Source organism: Ovis canadensis, chromosome 2 (genome assembly GCF_042477335.2).
Source record: "Ovis canadensis isolate MfBH-ARS-UI-01 breed Bighorn chromosome 2, ARS-UI_OviCan_v2, whole genome shotgun sequence".
In the NCBI taxonomy this organism is placed as follows: domain Eukaryota; kingdom Metazoa; phylum Chordata; class Mammalia; order Artiodactyla; family Bovidae; genus Ovis; species Ovis canadensis.
This window is the reverse complement of record NC_091246.1, coordinates 214,033,104-214,052,940: the sequence shown is the minus strand read 5'-3', so window position 1 is coordinate 214,052,940 and position 19,837 is coordinate 214,033,104. Positions and strand designations below refer to the sequence as shown.

At 37.1% G+C, this 19,837-nt stretch overlaps 1 protein-coding gene across 4 annotated transcripts in view; it reads right to left on the bottom strand.

The window, feature by feature from the left end:
- ADAM23 (ADAM metallopeptidase domain 23) overlaps positions 1–19,837 on the bottom strand; it is a 189,371-nt gene that overhangs the window by 10,279 nt on the left and 159,255 nt on the right. For 2 of the 4 annotated variants that reach the window (XM_069578121.1, XM_069578120.1), the window contains exons 22-24: positions 19,042–19,161; positions 16,071–16,239; positions 13,453–13,564 (exon numbers count right to left, since the gene is read on the bottom strand). In XM_069578121.1, coding sequence (XP_069434222.1) covers positions 13,453–13,564; positions 16,071–16,239; positions 19,042–19,161 — 401 coding nt within the window. Of the gene's footprint in view, positions 1–1,141; positions 1,233–5,172; positions 5,264–13,452; positions 13,565–16,070; positions 16,240–19,041; positions 19,162–19,837 lie in introns of all 4 variants that reach the window. The other 2 variants (XM_069578117.1, XM_069578119.1) reach the window with 2 other exon arrangements.

The following is a 19,837-nucleotide window of genomic DNA, read 5'->3' as shown; positions in this document are numbered from 1 at the left end:
CTTAATATAATAACAAAATTAGCAGAAAAAGTTTAATTTGTTTAAATCATCTTATGGCTTGTTTTTCTTTCATAATAAATTTCTAATAATAACTTTTTACCTGATTTAAATGTGTTGAATTGAGAATTTTAAATATCAAACATAAAAAAGTTCATAATTGAGGTAATTACTCAGATAATTCAGGTCAAAAACTTTCTCTATTAGGTAACCAAATGGAGGAAAAGTGGGTTTTGAACTTGGGTAATATTCTTATTTCCCACTTAAATTTGTTTCCTTAGATCTAATTGAAACTGAATTTATCACAGGGAGTATTTGGCACAGGGAGTATTAGGTCTTATCTACAAACCACAATAAACAAGTCATCACAGCACAAAAAGATATAGGAAGCAATTACCCAATGAATTCAAGGTATGGAAACACCAAACTGGACAAAATAGGTTCAAAAATGTGGACCACAATCAAGGTTTGTTTATGATTATCTGGTGTGTCTATTTAAACAAACTTACTTCAGTGATCAAGGTACCATCCAAACTGAAAGGTCATATGGAAACACACCTAGTCTACCAGTCATGTCAATATTAACAGTTCATTAAAAAATATTAAGTGACACAAAGCCACAGACTTCAAATTCCAGTGAGACACCGATTTAGTAGGTTAGGGAATTAATGAAACTATTTTTAATGTTGTTATAAAATAATAAAGCTTTTCAAATCACAAAGCTATGCAGGTGAAAAATAAGGTTGTGAAAATTTCAAAATGTCAGTGGCATATAAAGCAGTTTTAAACAGACACAAAGAACTTGTATGAGGAGATGCACTTATATTCAACAACAGTTTCCTGGATTATCTGCATACAAATAAATGTTTCTCAGGATGCTTGCTCCTAAAACTACTTTTATCAAAGAACTTCTCCTTTAAGTTCCGCATGTAAGTGCTTTCTACATTTTGTGTTTTCCCATCTGCCTGAAGATAATATTTGAGGTTCCATGTTTCTTCTGACCCATTTCTGAACACAAATATCTATTTTTAGTGGTTTTGCTGGTAAAACTCAAAATCTGGTAGCAGGAACTCAAAACTTGGTTATGTAAGCAGAATAGAGAAGTGCCAGAGCCACTGAGAAGAAGACATGCGGCATTGCTTACTTAAATCCCCATCCTGTGCCCCCCAGGACAATAGCTGCTACCAGGATGGCCCCAGCGATGGAGCCTATTATGAGATTGGTGGCACTAGGACCTGTGGCAAAGGATCATGGGAAGAAAGTCAGATGAGCTGACCACTTTCATTACCACCAGCGACAGGCAGATAAGCAGTTACAGGAAGTAAATCCCTCTGAAAAAGATCACTAAACACTTAAATATCGCCTTTGTTTATAGACAGCTATTGCTTAGATCCATCTGCCTATAAATCTAAAGTTTCTGCACCACTGACAGAATAAGTTCCATTCCATTCACCTTCTGCAGAATCTGAAGAAAGTTACAGATGCCCACTTGCTGCCGTCGCCCATCTTTTTTCTCCTCCCCTACCCCAGGATCAGGAAGCGAACAAGTGAGAGATGGAACAAACATGACAGCATTTGAATTCGTACCCTCTGGCTGGCAAATGACGGCATGAAAAGAAGGAAAACTATTCCACTAAAGTGCTCTTGCAAGCAGCAGATAAAGTTGTCTACATGCTAAATTTTTTTATCCCTCATTGAAGACAGTTAAAATTCAGAAGGAAGAAGGAAGGTACCAACAAAGATCTAACTGGGAGGTGCTCAAAGATGCTTGTTCATTGCAGAGACCCATACAGTGTTTATACAGCAACATGGAATTCCAAAGACAAGATACAAAGGAAGCATAAAATTTATTTGAGTAATTTTGGGGAAATAGGATAAAGATTCCTTAAGTTTGACTGACTCGATCTTCAAGTTTCCAGGTATTACTAAGAGAAATTTGAGGCTTGGAGACATTTGAGAAAAAAAAAAAAAAAAGAAGTGAGAAAGAAAGACAGCAAGAATGAAAATCCAAAGTGGAATTTTTTTGTCAATTGTTTTAGTAACAGTTGAAACATATAGTAAACCCTCTCCATTCACATGGAAAACACCTTAGCACACTATTTTTAAATGTTAAGCAACATTAACTTCAGTACATGAATTATTCTAAGTATCACATCCTCCAGGGGGCTAATATGCAGGCACAGTGCTCCTGATAGCAAACTAATTCCAGTTCTATTTATCTCTGTTCCAGAAGTCATGAAACCAATTTTGATAGCTCTCCTAAAATCCTGAATTTGTGCATACATTCATTTTTGTGTAAAAAATTCTCTTTTCTGCTCACATTAGTGCCCTCAGCTGTGTATATAAATGGATGCCACCGCACTAAAACTGTGTGAATTATGTTTTTACTAAGATCATCCAGTGCTGTGTGCATGAGTGGGACAGAGTATAGCTCAATGGGAGTGTCAGGAATGTGGTCTTCACCAGCTCCTGGACAGGGACATGCTCTTAAGATGCACCACTGAGGTTCTACAGAACACAAATCTCAGTGGCCCATTAGAGTCCCACTGACAATAATAAATAATTGGGAGAGCAAGAAAAACAGATTACCTACTGTATATTGAGCACTTACTATTTACCAGTTGCAGTTCTAAGTACTTGACAAATATTAATATTTCATCTGATCCTCATAAAATCCCTATGAGATAGGAACTATTTTTATCCCTCTTTAATAAATGAAGAAACAGGGGCTTCTAGACGTTAATAAGCGACAGAGGCAAAATCTGAACAGATCTGTCTGACTCTCAAGTTTATGCTACAGATTGAGGGGCAGCCAACTATAGCCCACAGGCCAAATTTGTCCCTGATGAATTTTTTGGCAAAGAAATTTTATAGGAACATGGCCACGATCACTGGTTTACCTACTGTTTATGGCTGAGCTCAGGCAGAGTCAGCAGAGGTGGAACACAAGGCTATGACAGACACCCTGGAAAGGCAAAGCAACTTACTGTCTTCATACAAAGGTTGCTAAACATTATCCCACTTAGCTGTATCTCCTTCCCACATTTCTTTTTCTGCCTTTTTTTTTTTTTTAAATACAGTTGATTAACATTGTTGTGTTCGTTTCAGGTATACAGCAAAGTGATTCAGTTATATGTTTACATGTATCCTTTTTTTTTTTCCAAAATCTTTTCCCATTTAGGTTGTTACAGAATATTGAGTAGAGTTCTCTGGGCTATACAGTAGGTCCTATTGGTTGCATAGTTTAAATATAGTAGTACTTATGTGGACTTACCTGTCACACCCAAAAATAGCCACAAACTTACAACAGTGGAAGAGTAGATAAAACAAAGGTTGGTAACAAAGACTATGCTTTACAGCAACTGCCTGCAATTTTGCCCAGCTCTAAGACTCCAAAGGGAATTTGTTAAAATGTATCCATTTCACTAGTACATTGCAGTTACGGCCAATAAATAATATAAAAAAAGGAACTGGGATGACTTTTTTGTAAACTACCTTTTTTCAAGGAAGAATTTCACATAAATGTATATAAAGAATTTCTCTTGGAAAAGAAATGTTGCTTCTGTATATAATCCAATAAACACACCCAACGTGAAATTTTACAGGACAAAGTTCTTGCTTTCTCTAAGTATTTTAGCTCTGTCATATCTAAGTAAGGAGAAATAAAATATTTATTTTCTAACAAGTGAAGAGAAATAAAATATCTTTTCCAATATTTCTAGCTTCCTGGGGTTAATTAGCCTCACAGTCCATAGAGATGGGATGTGAAGATCCCATCTAGATTGAAAGATCTCAGTCTAGACAAAGTCCTTTGATGCAGGGGAGAGAAAGTTTAGTAAATCTATAGTGGAAAGTGTGACCTCTGGACTTGTTCCTCTGTTAATGCTAATTCAGTGTCTAAGTCTCCCAGGCCCGTACTGTACCATGTATGGCCACTAATGGGACTAAAGGGAAACATGAGTGATGTTAGCAACATGCCCAGGGTTTGGGGAGGTTGTTGAATAGAGGCTATCTGTGATTTCTTAAAATACTAGGAATTCATTCTCCAGCCACTGGGAAATGTTATGACCATTACACTCGATAGAAAAGACGACATGTATTGGGAGTATTTCCATTATTTGTATATGCTCTCTCTGTAATTAGAGGGGAAAAAATATCAGGATAATCTTCTAGTCTACAGATTAGCAACCTCATAAGAGCAATACCCCATGAAGAACTGACAGCTGTTGTGAGGATGTGGATCAAGTACAAAGCAACGTACATAAAAGCACCAATGAGGAGAGCTGTATCTCTGTGTAGGGCAAGTGGCACACAGTAGATTTATTTATACACTGGTTATTCTTTAAGACAAACACACCAGATTATTTGCAACTGTTCACCTAAGGTTTTGCAGGTTTGCACTAAATATCTTTTTTTTCTTGATGCTCTTTGTTTCCAAATATTTATGTAAACTTTGGATTTGAATGATTAACTATTCTAAAAGAAGAAAATAAGGACAGTATCACAAATGTCTTTAAAAGAAAAACAGTAAACTAAATAGCTTCTTTAAAAAAAGAAAATTAAGCTGACGTTTCCTATGTTACTCTAAATAAATGGAGCAAATGTTTGGATTTTCTTTAAAAGGAGCAACAACTGTTGATAATTTCCAGCTGTATATGTGGATCTATTTGACTAGTGATAGAGAAGGAAATGGCAACCCACTCCAGTAGTCTTGCTTGGGAAATTCCACAAACAGAGGAGGCTGGTGGGTCACAGTCCATTGAGTAACAAGAGTTGGACATGACTTAGCAATTAGACTGTTTGACTGAGAAGATTAAATTTGTTATAAGAATCCTAACAAAACCCTCATAGAAAAGCATTTGTGTTAACGGTTTGTCAAAAAAAGATTTGTATCCTAAAGTTACTTTTATAAATGGAGAAGCAATGGAAGCTTTGGGACCATTGCCTTAATTGTGAAGACATCATAAGCACCCCAATATTATTTTATGCCCCACATTGTTCCAGACAGGAGAAGGTTTTCCACTGCACAAGAAAACCACAGGACACAAACACATTCAAATCACACCACAAGGGGTACACAGCAACAAGACAACACATGGGAGAGTCAGGTGCCAAGGATCAGCTCACACACCAGGGATCAAACAGAAACACTCCGAAACTCAGAAAGATGCTTACTCTATTCCCCACCCTGTGCCTCCAAAAATCACCCCAAGGGCCAGAATGGTGCCAGCCACGGCACCTATTAGCCTGCTTGTGGCCATGTTCACTGTGTGGAGGGAAAACGGAAAGTTTTTAACAAAGGAAATTAATTACACACTGATATCACTAACATACAACATAACCTGTTCAGGAAATGCTGTGAAAGTCAAATATTGAGATCTTTGCCTAAAGATTTGAAATTAAGATCTACATACACATTGCAAATATTTGAGAATAATTCTGAATGTACCTTCAAATTCCACAAACCCTACTTAAAACATAGTCTTATACTTTACACATGTATAATAAATAATCCAGTTTGAGTTGTAGTCCTACATGGAGTGAGATAAAATTAAAGTATGATTTTAATTGCATAGCAGCAAATCTGTGTTTTTGTTATAAAAGCAGTAAACCATTAGTATACTTTTTGTAAACTTCTCAAACTGCAAAATACGCCTAAAAAGCTATATCTTTTTTAAAACTCAGAACTTATCATTCAAATTTTATGAACATACTTACAAATTTAAAAATAGAGTTATTTTTAAAATGAACTGCATTTTCAGCCAGAAAATTATTTTATCTGGAAAAGCATATTTCAAATAACCTGCAGTGTTTGGGACATACATAGTACTGGAACACTTTTATTTTTTTTTTTATAGTCTCCAGTGTATAAACTATGCGCTGAGAGAAAGTTAGGGTCTCAATGATGCTGCAGTAATTGCTTCAGACGACCCAGCTGCGTTTGACTCAGTGGAGACACTCCATCCCCATACATCAAAGCTTCTGTGAATATATTTTGAATATTGCAAAATGGGCCTGGAATGAGCACAGGTCCCTAGTGCTCCCTAATTGGGCAAGATGAAATTAAGTCTTGGAGGAAGGCAGGTTATTTATGGTTGAGTGTGTTTGTGAGTCTGTGTTTGTGACTATGCATGCAAACCTCTGGACAAAAATGCACTTTAACTCACATTTCTATATGAACCAAAAATACCGGTTCCCTTCACTTTAACAATGAAAACAAAAAGTTAGTTTCCACAAGGCTGTATTCACATAAATTGCGTGCTCTGAGACACAAGGAAACACACAAAGAACCACAACTCAAAGTCACAATTTTTTAAGGCTTAATATTGGGCTTGTTGACCTTTTTAGCTAAATATTCTCCCAAAGAAGACAGAGGACCTTGAATGTGTAAACCTGATGAGCAATGGTACAATTACTTTATTTTATCACAGAGTAAATAGTATGAGTCAGATAGTCTAGCTTTATCATTAACTAAAACCAACCTGAGTTATTCTTCAAATAACAACAACAACAAAAAAAAAAGATAGGGAACACAACAAAAAACAGAGAAAGCCTCTGGAGAGCATTGAGGGGAAGAAAAGAAGACCAACATATAAGGTGATGGTAACGGTCTTCAAGGGTTCCCCATGGCTCAGTGGTAAAGACTCAGCCTGCAATGCAGGAGACTCAGGAGACTCGGGTTTGATCTTTGGGTCTGAAAGAGCCCCTGGAGGAGGAAATGACAACCCAATCCGGTATTCTCGCTTGCAAAATCCCACGGACGGAGTAGCCTGGTGGGCTACAGTTCAAAGGGTTGCAAAGAATCAGACACAGCTGAGAACTGAGCAATGTTTTTCAAATATGACAATCCATTATAATTCAATATAACCTAAATAAGAGCTCAGACTTCCAAATTATGGAGGTAAATACTGAGATGAAATGTATTCCAGATAGACTGCCTCATTTTTTTTTTTGAGGCCATAGAAAATCATTGCTTTCAGAATTAACTAGGACACATCATGTTATATATATACTTTTTGTTAGGCATTGTCCCTCAGACCCAAAATATATGAGAGTCTGATTACCTCTTTAATATTTTATAAAAGCTGTATGTGCTAAATTATAGGAGACTAACATATCCCTTTTAGATGGTAAAGAATCCCTTTAAAACATAATGCTGAATGAATATTTGTTATTTTTATAATCATTATATGAGTGATAAATAACAACATCTATTTTAAAAGGCTTTTTGTATTTGCTCTGGATGTAATTTCTCACCACAGAATCCAGAGAATTAGGAAACTGATCACACAGGAGTTAGAAACAACCAGATGAACACGATTCTACAGAAGCTTCAAATATGTATTCAAGATAAACATACAATCTGCAATCTCCCCTGGGCAAGAGCAGTTATCTCCAATTCTTAACTGATGGGTACTCAACAACAAAACAAGATAAAAGTAAGTGGAAAAACAGCTTTTTCAAAAATATCCTTTCCCCTCTTTGCTCTCCTGCCTTCCCACTACTTTTTAACTAAAAACATATACAAAATTCATTTGATTCTTTATCATGACACTTAACAGGCTTATCTCTTCCAATAGGTAGCAACTCAATCTGTTTTCAAACGGACATGAATTTACTGAGTGGCTCACAGGTGGATGGATGTGTACTGCTGCTGCTGCTGCCAAGTCGCTTCAGTCGTGTCCGACTCAGTGCGACCCCATAGACAGCAGCCCACCAGGCTCCCCCGCCCTGGGATTCTCCAGGCAAGAACACTGGAGTGGGTTGCCATTTCCTTCTCCAATGCATGAAAGTGAAAAGTGAAAGTGAAGTCACTCAGTCGTGTCCGACTCTTAGCGACCTCATGGACTGCAGCCTTCCAGGCTCCTCCGTCCAATTTTCCAGGCAAGAGTACTGGAGTGGGGTGCCAGTGCCTTCTCCAATGGATGTGTACAGGGGATATTTAAAAACTAAGGTCTCAGCTGATCTTCCCAGCTAAAAAGAATTTATCTTCTCATTGAAAAAATTTTCTCGGACCTTCGGGGACCTATAATCTAGTTTTACTTCCCTACTAATTTATTTATTATGTAACTGTATTTGCTCTTTCATTCACTCATTCATTCATTCAGTATCTACGAAAAGGTTTTGTTGTTGTTGTTCCAGGAACCATGCTGGTGATACATCTTATTTTTCTCTTCATCCTACCAAACCTAGAAGGCTTGCAGATTCTAGCTAACAACACAATCATATTAGGAACTTAATTTTGCTCTCCAACTCTTCACCGTACTTACTTTTTGTTTAAGTTGTTTATGGAAACTGTTTATTACTTAGCAGTACATTTTCACTTTTGTTTTCTTATTTCTGTTATTTGTTGGTTAATTATTACTTTTAATCTTGCTCCTAGCTATCATATGTGCTAAAAGGTAGAATTTTTTAAATTAATTTCTTTAATTGGAGACTAATTACTTTACAATATTGTGGTGGGTTTTGTCATCCATTGACATGCATCAGCCATGGGTGTACATGTAAAAGGTAGAATTTTTGAGAAGTGTGTAATATCAATAAGAACTAAGGATTTTCTCCTTTTCTCAGGAATTTCTATTTTATATGTACAATTCTTTCACAGACAAGTCATGCTTCAGACACTTTGAAACTGTTTTTGAAACTGTTTTTGAAACTGAGTGGTTGATTTTTTTTTCTTTTCTTACTTTTAGAGACTTTCTGAAACAAAAGACTGCAGTATTTCATCTATATGACTCCAATGAACCAAAAGGGGCTACAATCCTGCATCCTTAAATACTTTAAAGGCTGGAAGCATCAAAGACATCATTTGTACTCTATGGACCAAAGTTCTTTCTGCAGAGATTTAGTATTTTGTTAAAATTTAAGATCAGAAATAAATATAAAATACATTCTTTATATTTTAGAGTATAATATTAGCATAATAGATGTTTTATCAAGCTCTGCAATTCAGTATTTAGATGTATAACCAGATCTGCTTACTCTTCTACATAAAATCTTTAAAAATTGAGTCATTTTTTTGACACATTGGGATAAATGTCTGAAAGGATAAAAAAATAGATTATTTTTTATAAGAATATTATTTGTTTATGCTCTCATTGAAAATATCATGGAGTTTTTCTGAACAAAGTAAACTCAGAATTATCACAAAAATTTTAAACTTAGTAAATCCCTATGTTATTGATGAGGAGGTATGAGGAGATAATGAGAAAAATACTGAGATGGTGCACAATTATATAGAGCATAATTATATATGACAATCATAACTTCTCATATGTAATCATCTGAATTACAAAATCAAGGATTTCTGCACTCACAAAGAAAGTCATCAAAAAACACATGCAAAAGTAAACACTAAATAATAATCTTCAACATAGACTTAGAAATTACTGTTTTCAAAATACTAAATGCTAACAATATAATACTTCCTTTGACAAGTAATGTATCAGTTAATAAGCTTAATCATTACTTATTTTTTCAACCTTTTCTACTTAGTACTGTTATACAAACTAGCAGAATAACTTAACACCCAGTTTTAACTCAGGCTGTGTGCAATAACAGAAAAAAACACATTGGGTTGAAGATCAGGTGATGTAGGTTTTATTCTTGGCTCTACTCCTAAGTAGCTGTTAACCTTATTAATTAGCTAGTTTTCTCATTTTTAGAAAAGTGGGACTGAATTGAATTGCCCCTGCTGCTGCTGCTGCTAAGTCACTTCAGTCGTGTCCGACTCCGTGCGACCCCGTAGGCGGCAGCCCACCAGGCTCCGCCGTCCCTGGGATTCTCCAGGCAAGAACACTGGAGTGGGTTGCCATTTCCTTCTCCAATGCCCCTGAGGCCCTTCCATCTCTGATCTGATTACTACTGTCATAATGACAGCATCTGACCAAAGCTTCCCAGGACCATTCTTTGACTTTATATCTATCAGGGAAAATATTTGATATGTTCCAGTTTCTTCTCTTCCCTCCTACAAGGTGTTGCAAACCATCCAACGAGAAAAGTTGCAATGTATCCTATAATAAACTGAAGTCACTCAGTCGTATCTGACAGCACTGTGCAAAGATGCCTACACAACACAAAAATTACCAGTCCTTGACATGGCTCTCCCTATAACAGATGGAAAGTCTAGGTCTTTTAAACAGAATTCAAGCATATTCTTCCCTCATAGAACAGGCCAAAATAATTTCTTGCAGGGAGTTTAGTGGAAACAGGTTGGGAGAAGAGGGACAGAAGCGTCTTTGTATGTAAAATGAACAGTGTAGAAAACATGAGTCATGTAATATGTAATAGAAAAATCTTTTTAAAAAAATCTTGCTCACATGATTTTTGCTTTAAAAGCCTATTTCTTGTCTTTTAATAATTTTAATTTGAGAGCTGGAGAAAATTATCTTCCATGCTTTAAACAGTGGGTCAACAATGGACAACTTGAGCCCGTGCAGAGTGACTTCAATGGCAATACTTTCCTGTGTGTTATTCATCCCTACCCAGATGAAGTTGACTTTTTATTCTTTTAGTAACCTGTAGTTACAATGAAAGAAATATCGAAAACACATTGGTTCATTTCTCATTTCCTCGAACCAAAGAGTCACAGAATTCACCTTAGTTTTTACTAATTTAATCTTGATCCAAAGAGATGTAGTTGGGTACAAGTCATCTTTTATGATAAAATCTCATGAATTAAAAAGAAATATTTTCATTCTGTTTCTTAAATTTTTTTCTTCTTAATAAGGAAGTACATTGAAATTAAATAAAATAAGTATTTTTTAATACCCACTCACTGTATCTCTATAGAAAAGCCCTTATCTAAAATATGACAAGTTAGGTCATTGTGGATGTTGCTCATTATTTATGGCAAGTATTTAGGGAGGGTCCAAAGACTGCGCTCAGTAAGTCAAGTGCCAACCAAACCAATCCAATCATGAGAAAATGTAGAACACGAAGTTATAGAGAAAAACCTTGGCACCTCACACTAGTGTTGAACCTTCAGTCAGGGAAGTACTGATGGTTTCAGTACCTGGAGTTTGTTACCTGTTCCTCTTCATCAAGGCAATACAACAAATGGATTCTGATAAACTGAAAATCAGTGTTAACACGCACCATTTCACTTCTTTTACATATTCCCAAATAGAGGGGATATGGTATTTATAGAGTGCCTACCATGTGCAAGGATGTGCTGACTTTTAAATAGTATAGAATCAATAAACATTTGCTATCTGGATTAAAAAGATAGAAGTAAAGTATCTAGCTTCTCTCTTACCATCTTCTTTAATCAGAATATCAAAATTAAAACTATAAAATCTATAGTAAAGGGTTTAAATTTTCATTTCAGTTGTTTTCCGTTTTCCTAGCATATTAATGGAATTTTCCATAGAGGCTGAAAAGATATAAATGGCCAGTACAGATAGAGCCATTATTAGTTGTTCTAAAACTGCTTGACTTTTTCTGGAAATCTGGTAATTTACAATAGTAATTGCTCTTTATTTATATCAATCAATACCTTTTTTCAAATGAATCAAGATTATTAAAGACTCATGAAGATTTTAACAATTTTAGAACCCATGGGTAGGTTTATTCAAATGATTCCACTGTCTTCATTAAGAATTAAGTAAAAAAGAAAATATGCAACAGGAAAGAAACAAATCAGAATGCTAATATTGATTACCTCCGAGTTACTGGATTAAGAAGGATTTTTACTTTCTTTTTAACCTTTCCTGTATTTTCAAAATTTTCTACAATAAACATGTATTACTTGAATGATCAAAAAGGTTATCTTTAAAAGACAACAAAGACCAGCATCACATTAAATGGGAAAAAAGCAGAACAAAACAAAAGGCAGCTAGGGATCTTCTCTTCTCTAGAATGTATTTATTTACTTTATGCCTTCAAATAGGTTTTTTAGGCATGGGTGAGTGAAGGAATGGAGAAGAGAGAGAACAAATTAAAAATTCCTTATGAAAAAGAACAAAGTCTAAGCCTCTTCAGCTGTGCTCATGTGTTCAGGCATACACATCACTTAAAGAAACAGCATTTAGATCTTTAAGAGAACCACAGACATGGAGAGAAAATTTGGAAAGAATGAATCTCTCCTTGTCAGAGGCTAAATATTCTCTAAATCGAAGTTCTGAAGGTGGATCCGAGAATTTTTCATACTAATTTTAAAGCAATAAAAGACTAAATGTAAAAGTGGAATTGGTTCCTTTTTTATAACGGTTCCTTTTTATAACTAGAAGGAGAACAGAAATAGACTGTGAGGGTGTGCTTGTGATTCTTATAGAATGTTAACATCGTGGCATAATAAGCAAATGCATGAAGTGTTTTACCACCCACTCCTACTGAACATTACACATGCATGCAAATCAGCCTGAATCTCTTTAGGAATTGAGGACTAGGGAACTTTACTTTTGAAATCATAGCTCCCCGTATGGACAATACTGAAGCTTGAGTTTAAAGGCACTTTCATCCAAAACTAAGCAGATCAAAATGACACTATTTCTATATGTATTTTTCCTACCTGCAGAAAAACGGATAATAGTTATTTATGAAATACTGTTAGCAGCACCATGAGAAGGAAGAGCCTGATGTATATACAATACCCCCTGGTGTACCATATCCTTTCCAATGATTTTTTGGTTTCTCAGGTACAGTAAGTCTACTGTAACTGATGACTTCGCCAGCTCTTTGAAAATCATAAAAGGGGTTGAGAATGGGGAGAATAAGGAGAAAGTGACTACCACATTTAGATGACATAGGCTACATTATAATACGGTAGCAGAAGGCCTGAGATCAGGCATTTGCAATCTCAAGTTACCTGAGCTCCTGGTCCCAGCCCTGCCTCTGGTTACCTTAGTAATCATAGGATGGGATTGAGAGTTCCCATCTGCAAAAGGAGGATGGTTCTAGATGGCCACTGAGTCTCCTTCCAATTCTAAAATTCTCATTTTTCTCTTTTTAATGTTGATTAAAACAAAGGTCCAGATCTTTCAAATTTTCTTTGCAGTGTTAAAGTTCCGTGAAGAATTCCAGTTTCTTCCTAATCAAAAATGTGCTTAAACAGAACATAGGAGACTACAACTTCCCTCTGGAAGAACTTGAGGAATAATCAGAGTCTCATGTCAGTGAAAATGAGTTCATCTATTTAAAAAACTGATTTAGCTTCAACCAACTATAAAATGATTAATATTTGCGATTATGGAAGAATGAGATTTAAAGGAAAGAAAGGAAATTGGTATATTTACCTCTTCCTAATTCCAGTTCTAGACTAAGGGGTAACTTAAGCATTTTTTTCAATGTCATATCCAAGAACTCTTAATTTTGTGGGAACATGAATCAGACATTTTAATGACAAAAGGAGATATTCTTATGTGTCTCCAGAAAACCTATGAACTTGTTATATTGGCACCATTGGAAGAATACTAATGAAATCACACAAGGAATTGAAACTGAAATCACACAAACCCTTGGGTCCTTCGTCTTTGGGGGGGTGTAGGTTCCTAACTGGATCCCGGATACTGCAGTCTGTCCCTGCCCAGGTGAAATCGCAGATGCAGGTGGCTTCATTACTACATACCTGTGAAGAACAAAGAACAGAGATGGGGCATTCTCATCGCGCTTGGCAGAATAATGATGGTAAATGTAAAAGACACATGGGACAGGGTAGGAGCTCTAAAACCATTTGAAATGTTTAAGTCTCCCCTGGTTTTGTTTTTTGGGGTTTTTTGTTTTGGTTTTTTATTTTTGATTGTGCTGGGTCTTGGCTGTTGCACAGGCTTTGTCTCTAATTGCAGTGAGTGGCAGCTACTCTCTAGTTGCACTGCATGAGCTTCTCATCGCAGTGTCTTCTCTTGTCACAGAGCATGAGCTCTATGGCATGTGAGCGTCAGCAGTTGCGGCACGTGGGCTCAGTAGCTGCAGGCTGGAGGCTAGAGAGCACCAGCTCAATTTGTGGCGCACGGACTTAGCTGTTCTGTGGCATGTGAGATCTTCCCAGACCAGGAAGATTCTTTACCACTGATCCATCAGTGAAGCCTCTCCCCTGGTCCTGAATACTAGACACAATGTGTAGATCCAATACTTGGGTGATATTTTTTCAGTTAATCTTAGAAAAATCAAAGATTAAAAGGAAGAAATTTTCAAATTAAATGTTAATTACTGGTGTTGATATTATTTAAGTATACACATCTGACAATGTAGCTTTTTCAGAAGTAGTTGCTTCTAGAAACATACCTTAGAAACAATATGCTTAATTCAAGAAATTAATACATGTTGGATTTAAAAGGCATTGCCAGAGATGAAATACCAGGAGACATAAATCACCAACGCACTGCATTACCTCATCGTGCTCAACACAGAAGTCATTCGGTGGCATCCTCCCAGCCAAACAAGCTCCCCACCACCACCACCTTCCCTGCCTGCCTGTAGTGCCACTCCTCTCTCAGTCGGCCTGGCTGCAGACCCTCCGAGAGTAATCTCTGCCCCTCTCTCTGCCCCTGGAATGGACCTGTAATTTAGATGAAATAAATAACCATCCACAAACTGGAGACAGAGTAGTTTAAATCCTCATCTGCCTGTGAAATACGTTCAGAGATAGATTGTTTAGAGATGATAAAATTGAATTTAAGCTTATGGATATAAGAAGCTTTTTAATCTGAAATGATATAATGTGATGATGATAATTAACACACTGAATTTTACCTTTTTTTCAACAGGATGAAGAAGTGGTGGGTAATGGAGAATCATGGACCTTTTTATGCATTAAGTTTTATATATAATGCTTTCAGAGCAACAACTGAGGAGCTGAGTGGTCTGCCCAGTGCTTTTACTTTTGTTGTTGTTTTTAGTAGCTAAGTCGTATCCAACTCTTCTGCAACCCCATGGACTGTAGCCCACCAGGCTTCTCTGTCCATCAGATTTCCCAGGCAGGAATACTGGAGTGGGTTGTCATTTCCTTCTCCAGGAGATCTTCCTGGCCCAGGGATCAAACCTGCATCTCCTGCACTGGCAGGTGGATTCTTTACCACTGAGCCACCAGGGAAGCTTTTAATTTACTATAGCAATTATTGAATATTTACTACATTGATTATATGCTAGGTATTTATACTCAGTGCTTTATGCATAACATCTCATTTAATCACTAGCACCCTGATGATTGACAGAGGCTGAGTGACTTGCCCAAAGTAACTGGGATAAAAAGAAGCAGAGTCAGGATTCAAACTAGGGATCCTTTCTAGCCACAAAATCCACGCTCTTGATCATTAGTCTCTACTGCTAACCCATGAGTCTAAGTCATTGGGCATAAGCTCCTTATGCCTTTCTACCTTGTTGTGTGACATATCACTCATTTAGCTATCTATATTTTGGATTACTTTTACCTTTGCTGCAGCATCTTCCTTTGATATGATCACTCTGAGTTTCCTCATGTCTTTTACCATTTTTGAATTCTGTATAAATTTTGAACCATCTTTCTTTTACTAAATCCAATTTTAAATAATCACTAAAATGTGTTTTTAGGTAATAAACCTAGGTTTTCCAGGAAGTACCTGCCCCAAAACTTTGCACACAGAATTAAAGATACATGCAGGTGTGTGTAGAGAGCACACCTTCTTTTTTGCTGGCAATGGTCCAAGAATAACTGTCCAACTTTAACATGTGAATTATAGCAGTGATCCAACCTCTAGTCTAGTGTGATCTTCAACACACAGATACTCAGTATGCACACTGAGTAGTTGAGGAGCTGAAAGGGAATTACTGAAAAGTATAAATTATTATGAATGGTGCAAAGCAGTCACATAGGGTCTATACTTTCTTTAGGAATCACATCATTTTTCTTCTAACTCCTTGGATTCCAAGAGACTGTGGTGAATAAAAACACACAAATATACAGGGTAATAAAAAAAAAAACTAAAACCGTTTCAACACATTTAGGTGTTATTCTTAGAAGATAAGGGTATAAGGAAATAATCACAGTCAGTGCCTAGAATCACAGAAGGAGAATGGCTGGACTAGAAGTCCAACCACTGAGAACTTGGAGGATGTTAGTCAAGGAAGACTTGAGCTGGACACTGACGCCTACTTACCCCATGGCCTGAACACACTTTACCCTTGGAATCGAGGGGGCAGCTGCTCATATTTAGGGCCTGAATCTGTAGACACTTCCGATCTAAACACATCATAGATGGGCCACATGGTGTTCCATCTTCGACATAGCCCACATCCGTATCATCATCTAAAACCACATGAGCACCACTAAAAAGAAAAAGATAGTCATACAGTCATTAGCACCACACTTGGAAATATACCACCAACATGAGTGAGGTTTGCTATTCAGGAAACTGAAGAGGCTGTCAGTGGACATGGATTTCATCTAGCATTTCTCTACTTTTCCTTTCACCCTTTCTCCACCTCTCCTTAGTAAAAGAGTATGATAAAAGAAACTGCCTTTCAGTAGCATTATTGCTCTGCACTTCATCAGAACAAAAATATGTCATTTGCACAAAGTGTGTTCTAAACCTTTCCTTGTTTGCAAGACCAACATTAAGACTAAAGGGGAGGTGTGCGTAAGAACAACAGAAGCAATCCTATCATTAGCACTCTAAGACATTCTGATACAAAAAGGCAGGTGTTGGGCATAGAAAGCAACTGAAAACATCTTGAAAATTATTACTTTAGAGGGCTGAATTATTCATGATTAAAAAAAACAAGCCGATTCCTCTCTATTGATACATACTTCTAAAATCCCAAAGCTAAGGACAACCGGAATTTGAATAATAATCAGTATTATAATTACTAACTAGATACCTTGCTGAATATTTTTAAAATATTAAAATAAAATATTTTAATATTAAAATTTTAAAAAATATACTAGTTTAGACTATAACAATATAATTTAACAAGGTTGTTCCAATAAAGATTTGTGAAAACCTACACACTGAAAGGAAGCTTCTGTGCATCCAAGTAACTACATTTGAATACTACAAATTTATCCAGGAAGGATCTTCTTGTCTAAGGCCCTGTTCAAATCATCTTTAGAGCCATTTAAAAGACATGAAATCAGCAACCATTTGACCAAGAAAGCAATATCCAATGTGGCTACCCAGTTGATTTACCAAATTTTGTTCAAAATTATTTAGGGATGATTTTAAATCTTACATTCACCTATGTAAGATGAAGTTTTGCTATATGGGGGATACTAAAGATAAGCAACAGTTAGAACTGGACATGGAACAACAGACTGGTTCCAAATAGGAAAAGGAATCCGTCAAGCCTGTATACTGTCACCCTACTTATTTAACTTATATGCAGAGTACATCATGAGAAACGCTGGACTGGAAGAAACACAAGCTGGAATCAAGACTGCCGGGAGAAATATCAATAACCTCAGATATGCAGATGACACCACCCTTATGGCAGAAAGTGAAGAGGAACTAAAAAGCCTCTTGATGAAAGTGAAAAGTGGAGAGTGAAAAAGTTGGCTTAAAGCTCAACATTCAGAAAATGAAGATTATGGCATCTGGTCCCATCACTTCATGGGAAATAGATGGGAAAACAGTGGAAACAGTGGAAACTGACTGTATTTTTCTGGGCTCCAAAATCACTGCAGATGGTGAGTGCAGCCATGAAATTAAAAGACGCTTACTCCTTGGAAGAAAAGTTATGACCAACCTAGATAGCATATTCAAAAGCAGAGACATTACTTTGCCGACTAAGGTCCATCTAGTCAAGGCTATGGTTTTTCCTGTGGTCATGTATAGATGTGAGAGTTGGACTGTAAAGAAGGCTGAGCACCAAAGAATGGATGCTTTTGAAGTGTGGTGTTGGAGAAGACTCTTGAGAGTCCCTTGGACTGCAAGGAGATCCAACCAGTCCATTCTGAAGGAGATCAGCCCTGGGATTTCTTTGGAAGGAATGATGCTAAAGCTGAAACTCCAGTACTTTGGCCACCCCATGCGAAGAGTTGACTCATTGGAAAAGATTCTGATGCTGGGAGGGATTGGGAGCAGGAGGAGAAGGGGACGACACAGGATGAGATGGCTGGATGGACGTGAGTCTGAGTGAACTCCGGGAGATGGTGATGGACAGGGAGGCCTGGCATGCTGCGATTCATGGGGTCACAAAGAGTTGGACACGACTGAGCGACTGAACTGAACTGAACTGAACTGAACTGAAAGATAAACATTACATATTCTGAGGGCAATTCTGTAGGGGGAATCCCAAAAGTGTTTCGGGCAATGGAAGTTATCATTTGAATGAGAGCATAGCATCTTAGAATTACAACTCCTGTAATGGGAACAATATTATTTAAAATAAATATGACTCCCAGTGTTAAAAAAAAAAAAAGTCTTGTATCTTCTGTGCCTTGTACTCACAGATAATTGGATATAAAATGACTGACTAGAGCTATAAATATTTTAGTATATGCTTTCTATGGGCTTCCCTGGTAGCTCAGATGGTAAAGAATCCACATGCAATGTGAGAGACCTGGGTTTGATCCCTCAGTTGGGAAGATCCCCTGGAGAAGGGAATTGTTACCCACTCCACTATTCTTGCCTGGAGAATTCCATGGACAGAGGAGCCTGGTGGGCTACAGTCCGTGGGGTCGCAAAGAGGCGTACACGACTGAGCGACTTTCACTTTCCCTTCACTATACTTTCTATATATGACTGGGTTTCAATTAATCTTCTAAAGCAAGCACATAGAGTATAGCTTAAATTCTTTTTTTGTCACAAAAAATAAAACATACAATGTTCAAACAGTGACATATTTCAATACTCAAAACTTTAATCATATTCAAAATGAGTATCATAAAATTCTACTTTTAAAATGATAATTACAAAGAATGTCTCCCTACTAATAAGTGGCATAATCTTTAAGCAGATACAATGTGCAAATTGATATATAACTTTGTTTTTTAAATGCCTTTCAATACACAAAGTGATAATAAAATCTAAGTTGTTATTTCTCTCATGAAAAATAGAAATATTTCCCTTGATTTTTTCTAAATTTGTAATTCTCATGATTCATTAGGCTTGTCAACATTTACTATGTTACCTGCAGTCAATCACCCGGCCTTGGTGATAGAAGGAAGTTGGGATGATCTCACCCTGAAGTTGACCAATACGTGGCGCTCGAGTAAGGTTGGTGCAGAGTAAAAATCCACAGAACACATCACTGAACATATTAAACAAAAAGAACAAGACAGGAGGGATCAACTGAAAAAATCAAAATTATTTGGTCCACAAATATTTAAAAATAGGAAATATTCCCTTTCCTTCTAAATGAAAACATTTGTTTAGATACTGTTGGTTGGTGAAAATCCCCCCTCCTTCCTAAAAGGATCAAAGCTTGTGCGAGGTAGCAAAGTAACCAGCTCTGAGAGATGGCTCATGTCTGGTGCCAGAACCTATCATGGCACCCCCATTCTCTACACCCACTTACTTAGCCATGCCTCCTTCCCATCCTCCTAGAGCTAACAGTGGCCCCTGGAATGCTGAGGTGTGAAGAAAAGCCAGATAGGGAGTTGCTGGGGAGAATTTTATGCTCTGGACAGGCTTTTAGAGCCTGACAGGGAAAAGGTCTCTTGTTGCTACCCCTACTTCCTGCATTTGAATGCGGAACTTTGGCATTCACCTTGCAATCGTGAATTCACATGTAAAGATACAAAGTGAACAGGCTACGTTTTACAGAGAAGTGAGTGAAGTCGCTCAGTCGCGTCCGACTCTTTGCGACCCCATGGACTGTAGCCCACCAGGCTCCTCCCTCCATGGGATTCTCCAGGCAAGAGTACTGGAGTGGGGTGCCATTTCCTTCTCCAGGGGATCTTCCCAATCCAGGGATTGAACCCTGG